General features: G+C 42.2%; 1 protein-coding gene across 2 annotated transcripts in view; it reads right to left on the bottom strand.

Annotated features, from left to right (window-relative positions):
* Positions 1-7,665, bottom strand: part of cita (citron rho-interacting serine/threonine kinase a) — a 34,771-nt gene that overhangs the window by 24,908 nt on the left and 2,198 nt on the right. For both annotated transcript variants that reach the window (XM_035662871.1, XM_035662870.1), the window contains 6 exons: positions 7,349-7,450; positions 4,960-5,102; positions 4,508-4,601; positions 4,215-4,421; positions 3,850-4,003; positions 2,295-2,484 (listed from right to left, as the gene is read on the bottom strand). In XM_035662871.1, the coding sequence (XP_035518764.1) occupies positions 2,295-2,484; positions 3,850-4,003; positions 4,215-4,421; positions 4,508-4,601; positions 4,960-5,102; positions 7,349-7,450 (890 nt within the window). The remainder of the gene's footprint in view (positions 1-2,294; positions 2,485-3,849; positions 4,004-4,214; positions 4,422-4,507; positions 4,602-4,959; positions 5,103-7,348; positions 7,451-7,665) is intronic.

Raw genomic sequence — 7,665 nt, 5'->3', positions numbered from 1 at the left:
CCATCTCCCTGTACATACTACTAGTGTATAATCACCTGAATAAAGGAATTGTTATGCGTTTGTTATCTCAAAATTATTTTTCATCTACGGACGCCACGGGTCTCCTTCCATGGAGTCCGCCATGTTGAAATGCCCCATTTCTACAGTAGCTCACAAAGGACAAACCAAACACTGGCTCTAGATGGGGGGCTACATGTGTTCCAACGTTTTTCCTCTACGTTTGGAAGCGCAGGGGTAAAACAAGGGGGCGTCGCTAAATCCTTGGATCTCTCTACCTTTAAAGGATTTGCAGTCCATTTTAATCGAAACAGTCTTAATAAAAAAAAAAGAATAATTTGAAAGAAACAAAAAAAAAAAGAACATACGGAAGTCATACCACTCTTGTCCTGTGGGTGGCGCTAGAGGGAGGTCTGTGGGTCATTGTGTATTAAAAAGGGTTTACAGTCTGAAGAGTATAAATGGGCACAGCAATTTTCACAACAATTTGGCCCTCTAGATTTTTTTTCTGTGTCCAAGTACAGATTTTTGGTTAGACGGTGGCACTAAAAGAAATGTCAGAGTCATTAAAAGACAAAGAATCAGCCTTCAAAGATCCTGAATGTGCTAAACAGATTTCCTGACAACTGGGCTGTTGCTGTTGCTGAGATATCATGTCAAGGGGAAAGTCTGACCAGATGATGGCACCAGATGAAAAGTCAGTTGGTCACCTGAATTATTAGGAATTGTCCTCTGGGGACTATGACTATCCATTCATGGCAATCTGGTCAGTAGTTATCAAGATTTCTTGCTCTTTACCAAAGTGTTGACTGACCAGAAAGACAGACCATCTGACACAAAAACAAAGATATACTTACAATTTGTAAAGAATATTGTGTATATTTTCCGAAACACCTCCTTGGCGTATATTACCTCATAATTCAGCAAAAAAGGCAGATATTTGAGGATTTTTTAGGAAAAAAAAAGACAGAAGTTTATGAGCCTACATTCAAGCCACCTTGCAAAGATGATTTTCTGACATTTAACCACAGATAGCTTATTATAAAATAGAGGTAAGCCGTTAAGGAGATATTGTTGTTGACTTTTACTAATAAGGAATCAGACAGACAAGTTTACACAAAATGAAAAAAAAAAAAAAAGAACAGCAGGAACCCCAACACACATGATTAGCAATTCATTAGGATCTGGGTTCATTCAGTCCTCCTTCCTTTTTGGGATTATAATGAAAAATGTGTAGACGCATATGCATGCACCCACACGCAAATTTGACACATTCTATGAGCTCTGAGCTCCTCTTAGTCAAATGCAGCAAAGAAAATGACTGGATTCAGTTAAAAACCATGAGCAGATGACTGATGGTGTAACAGCAAGGGACAGAGACATTAGAAGAGGGAGAAAAAAAAGGAGGAGATGAGACGGGTAAAGATGGGGGTGGGGACTGAAAAAAAAAAAAAAAAAACATCACGGTAGTAACCATAGAAATAGATTCTCTCCCCCAATCTGAGCTCTCATCCTTTTCCCTGTCTCAACGCTTTTTCTTCCCTTTCTGTTGCTGCTGCTGTCATGATCCGCAGTCTCCAGGACCATTAACCTGCTAGAGCACTGCCATGGGGCTACAGAAATGAAACCCATCCTCTTGCATTATTATCAGAGGTTAAGAAGCCAAACACCATTAGGGATAATTACAGTCCCGAAACCCATGCTATAAAAGTCAGAAGCCCATTATGCTGCACAGTAACAGAGAAAGCACAATAACAGCAGCAAGGGTGGGAGTGTGTCTACGTCTGGGGTTCCACCTCTCAGCAAACCTCATTGACACACTCAGCCGCATACCAATCAGTGCCAATGGCAAGATAATGCCAGCTCACATCCTCTGGTCCATTCATTTGATCTATCTATGCATCGGATCAACTATGTGTGATCCCAAAGCACAAAATCGGGAACCAGAAGAGGAGAGCACCAGAAAACAGGGAGATTCCTCCCTCCCTCGTTCCTTGTCTGACACAGCATATGGCCAAACCCATTTTGGCCCCAACAGGCATAACACTAATGACAGGGACACACCACCAACTACCCAGGGCATCACACTAGGTCACCTGAAACAAGGCTACCTGGAATTTGCTGCTGTGGTAATGAGGAGTCTAATGGCACAACGGCAGCCAATGGTAGCATGGGGTCTTTAACCGACAAAGGTGTGTTACAGAGGTGTATGCAGGAGGTCTCTGCATTGACTACAGGAAAAGGGGGTCGTCTTTGAAAATAAGCCAAACAATGCCTTGTAAACAGGTAGCACTTACTCAGTTTTGGCCAATGTTGTCAACGCTCTGCTGAAGAACCAGCCTAGAAAGGGCAGATCCTGGCCCTGGAAGCCCGCTGGCAGAGCTCCTCGCTGGGCTGCTGAGGCTGGCCGGGGGGCTGCCTGCTCCGGCTCCTCAAAATTAGAGGTGTCATCTTCAGCGTGCAACGCAGGAACAAAAGGCGGGAGAACTGCAGGAGAAAGGATGAGAGGAGGAAGTAAGAGAGGGCAAGGAAAAAAGGAAGCAGCGACGGACAAAGTAGTAAAAAAGAAAAAAAAAATTTGAAAAAAGAAAAAAAAAAACACAACAAGGAGAAAGGGGAGAGAAAGGAAGGGAGGAGGAACGGAGCAGAGCGGTGGGAGCCTAGAGTGCGGTAAGTCGCGCGTTGATGCACATGCTGCCTCTCTGTCCCTCCCGCCCGCCTCTCCTCTGTCTCATATACACATGCTCACTCGCTCTCCCTCACTGCAGCAGAGCAAGCTAATCAGCTGGAGCCAAAGCTGAAGCATAAAAAGCTCCATCTGTGTCCAGTTATCAATACACCACATCTGTGTTTTCAATACAAACATTTAGGTATCTGATTCTTTTTCATAGATTGTATTTGATATATTATAACTCAGACTATCAATTAATACAATTAATCTTCAGAGAGTTTTTTTTTTTTATAAATCAATTCAACACACACAGTCACAAAAAGCTCCTGCATTTCAAAAACTGTATCATATCCTGCTGGTAATCATGAGGATTTTGAACAAACAGCTAGATTAATTAATATTCAGCGCTGATAGGAACATTATCACCGAAAAACAGCTCAGAGGGAATGACCGGCATGGCAATGTTTGATAATAGCTTCAGAATCACAAAAAGGAGGGGATTTGGTTTGTTCATCTGAAGACGCAAGATATTCTGCACAGCAAAATAAACACTTATCACCCCTGCAGCTATACGCACTGAATCACAGAACCACTGTAGAGCTGCGGTTCTTTAATGTGACCATGCTTCACAGAAAATATCCATTAATGTGAATGTTATGGGCGTGATTTCCCACAGCTGGTCAGGTGAACAAACTCCTTGTCATTCAGTCTGAGATTTGATGGCTACAATGACGTCCAACAAACGCACATGTATTTCCGCCACAGAGAGCGTGTCTGGTGTCACTAGCGTAAAAGATTTGTGCTGCGTCTGTTGAGAAGCAGATGAGTTGCAGATCTTTACTCTGTCTGCCTCGCTTCTGGTCTCTGCCTCCCTCCCATTCTCTTCCTCAGGAAAGAGCTGGCCTACTGCCAACGGCACACAGAATCTCATTATTTTACTACAGACAAAACCACTGGCAACGCAATTGCTGTTTGTTGTCTATGCGCAACCACACACACACACACACACACACACACACACAGCACACTTATGTATATTATAAACAACATTAGTATTTGACAACTACTCATATTTCATCTGTCCAGTGACGTGATTACAGCAACATTGTGTGATTTCAAGCCACATTGAGCATTTTCTGGAAAGACAGAAGAAGAGTCTCAAGGGAGAGGAATCTCCTTACCTTGTCTTAAGTTGTTCCAGTCTACACTAGAGAAGAAAGAGTGACAGCGGAGTCCCTGGAAACCCAGTCGCTCTTTGGCTCCACACAGCAATCTCTGCAGCAGGTCTACAAACTGCTTACTGGCCCGCGGCTGCTCCGGAAACTTAAGGGAACGCTGTGGGCAAACAACATGGACAAGGATTCATTTCATAACACAGAGACTGATCAGATGTTACTACAGGTAAATCAGACTGCATATTTCCATTGCAGCACACTGGGAATGGTAAGTGGACCTGTCTTCATACACCTGGAATTTTAAGTTACAGACAATTACAATTACAATTAATGATCAGTGTCAGCCACAGCTGAGGTGACAATCTGTGCACCTGGAAGTTGAGGATATTGTTGACTGTCTTGGTAGAAGTGCCTTCAGAAAAAGGTGACCTGGCATAGATCATCTCATAGGCGATGACCCCAAGAGACCACCAGTCACACTCAACCCCGTAGGTACTGTAAGAGCCCCCATTCATGGCTGCCAGGACCTCCGGGGAAAGGAAGTCCTGGGTCCCGAGAGGCACCGTGGGAGCTGCCACCTGGAACCACATTAATAAAACACGATGATGTTACCGTCAAGCATTACTGAAGTTAATACATAGAGCAAACTCTGTAATCTACTTACTGTTTTGTTAGCAGTCAGCCTGGCAGCTGATCCAAAGTCTGCCAGCTTAATGTGACCAGTCCGATCGATGAGCACATTCTCTGGTTTGACATCTCTGCAAGTGGAGAGTTTAGAAGGGATTTGATAGTGCTTTTGCAGAGCTGTTTGTTGCCTGAGTACTGTAATATGTCTGCCGCTATGATGATAATGGAATACATTTGTAAACTCCAGCAATGTTTTTGTATTACATAACACCACACTCAGTGCTCTAGGTTAAATTACAATGCTACATTTTTCAGGTCCAGAATTATGAGCATTTGGCCTTCAAGTGAAAACAAAGAATGGTATGTAGTGAAAATGTAAGAGTACAAGTACCAACTTAGGATCTCTTTCCTTAACTGTGTCGTTCCTTAAAGCCTTAAAACATGCGGACCTCATCATTGAGAGGTTGGGTTCAGTAGCTGGTGTCTTACCTGTGGACATAGCCCAGCTGGTGGACAGCATGAATGGCCTCTACCAACTCAGCCAAATAGAACTGAGCCATGGACTCATCAAACTGATCCTCGTATCGGTTTAGCAGGGACATCAGATCGCCGCCTGGCAAGTACTCCATCGCCTGAAGACACATTTGTATGCTGTCAGATATTGACACTATAAAACTATAGCCAGCACCTGGAATTTAAATGAATGTGTTTGAATATGATTAAAATGAACAGAATCACATGCTGTTGAAACATTTATGAATGCCCATAAATAAGAGCTATATTTAGAAAGAAAAACAAAGTAAAGAGTATGGGAGCGTGTGTGTTTGAGCTCTGACCAAAGCTCTATTTAAGCTTATAGGGTTTCTCTCCTCATCATAGATTCACAGGATACTGTTGCAGACTTATCTCTGAATCTGCACAGACTGGTCTTCAATAGCTAAAAATACACATACACCAACAATAACTGCATTAACAACAACAAAAAAGATACCTCAATAAGCATCTTCAAAGTTTAGACACACACATCAACAAATCAACCATGGTCATGTTTGACTCAAGTTCCCCTTTCTGCTGTCTGCTTACTGAGATGAAAAGCATTGGTCAGGCTGATTTGAGCTATATGGTGGCAGCCATAACAGGCGAGAGCCCCTGGTGCATGAATGGTCGGCGAGTCTGAATGAACGGGAGCATTCTCCAGTGTTACCTAGCAACAGGGAGACTGGGTGCCTCTCTGACACACGGATAAAGATGGATGCTTTGTATTTTCCTCCATGCTCAGTTAGGGAGCAGGGTGAGACAGAGGGGGAGTGAAAAGAGAGGAGGAGGAGGAAGAATGGAGACATACATACAGGGGGCATGTGGGGAGGTATAAGGAGAGGGAGAGTGAAAGAAAAACAAAGGGCAGTATACAGTATTTGGCTTGTCGAGGCAGGAAATGCTTTTTGCTACACCTTAAGCCGGTCTAACAAGTCGTCACAGAAAATATATTCTTTGTGAGGTTAACATCCTCCTCGATGAGGACAAGATTGACACGATGCTTCACGGCTAAAGATTAGGCTATAACGGGGTATGTTTAAGCATATCCTTAACCAGAGACAAATGAGAAGACACATTAAATTCATATATAATATACAATTCCTATAGGTCAAACACAGCAAGCTTGAGGTAACACTGATCTCAGCTCTTGACTGGCATATCTTTCTCACTTTTTTGCAGTCGTAGTTTCTGGAATGTGACGTTGTGATTTCAGTGGCAGTTAGGTACTAAATCACAGCTCAAAGACTGCACACAGCACGTCAGAGGCCCTGCTCAATGCAGTCGCCAGCGCTGAATAATGTCGCTAATCTTAACAAAACCCTGGTGACTCTTGGCTCTACTGGTGGCTAGCCTGCAAGCTAACATCATAACACAACAACACTTTGAAGTTGCTGGAAGGTGATTTTTTTTTCCCTCTTTTGAGGCTAACTATCCCTCCCTGCCCATACTTCAAAGCATTTCCTCTACATACAACTTGTTCATTTCATTGCTCACTTCAGATCTTTCCACGTTCGGGAAACCACGGCTGTAAAAAAAAAAAAAAAAACAACAAAAAAACCCCATACACCTTCCAATAGAGCTGTCGTGTACACTGCTTTGTACATAAAATATGAATAGGAATTCATGATTTGTTTTCACTTTTGAAGGAAATCAGCCTTTTCTCCCTGCTTCTAGTTTAGGAGTATAAATAAACACATCCAGACTATTCTCCTCACCTAACTGTGGACTTAGGAAGAATGTGGAAGAATATATTAAACATATATGAAGACATTAAGGAGTATAAAATAACTTTAATACTATCAACCAATATAAGAATATACCAAAAAACACTAAAAGTCACCACTGGGAAAGGCTCAGTGGATCATTCCTTGCCACTGCTGCTACACGGGTTTCAGCTCAATTAAATAACAATTCATATGAACGATGCCATTAAAAACAGTCGCCTTTATAAAATGTTACTCTCTGTGTAAAGAGCACCTAGAAAATAACATCATGGATATTTTTTTAATCTCCTATTATAAACAATATGAAACCATAACATGGTTGGTTCTGTGAGTAAATTCATCTTTCTGATCCCTCACTTTTTTCTTTCAGTTCGTATTAAAAGACTACCTCCAGACTGATACTACAGCATAAAGCTCTACACTGTGACCCTTGGTATTTAAATGTATATTACTCCCAACAAGTCCTACACAGTGTGTGTCATTTGCTTGGCATTTTTATTACCCCATTACTCCCCTCTGACCTATGGCCGTTTGCAAAAGACCTTTAAAACATTCTTCTGACAAGGAGAAATTGAAACATTAATTTCAGTTCATCCTCAAGATCCCTGCAGCTTTACCAGGTAGACATGTTCTTTATCCTGGAAGGCATACAGAAGCTGTGGGATCCAGGGACTGCTGTTCAGTGACAGGATCCTCCGCTCCTCTTCATGAAAAACCATCTGGAGACAAATTGAAACAGTATATAATCAGTATATCTACAGGAAACAAATGCAGCAGCAGTGCTACACAAACTGCTACAGTGTATCGGCCACATAAACTCATCTTTCTTAAACACTGAGAAGCAACCATCTTAATGCTCATATCAAACATTTTGAAGAATAAGAATTCCTGCCCTCCTTTCCTAGCTTCAGTTCATGTCGCTAGTTTTATAAGT

Source organism: Morone saxatilis, unplaced genomic scaffold (assembly GCF_004916995.1).
Source record: "Morone saxatilis isolate NCDOM2014 unplaced genomic scaffold, NCSU_SB_2.0 Contig18, whole genome shotgun sequence".
Lineage (NCBI taxonomy): Eukaryota > Metazoa > Chordata > Actinopteri > Moronidae > Morone > Morone saxatilis.
Note: the sequence above shows the minus strand (reverse complement) of the source record. Positions and strands in the feature narration are given on the sequence as shown.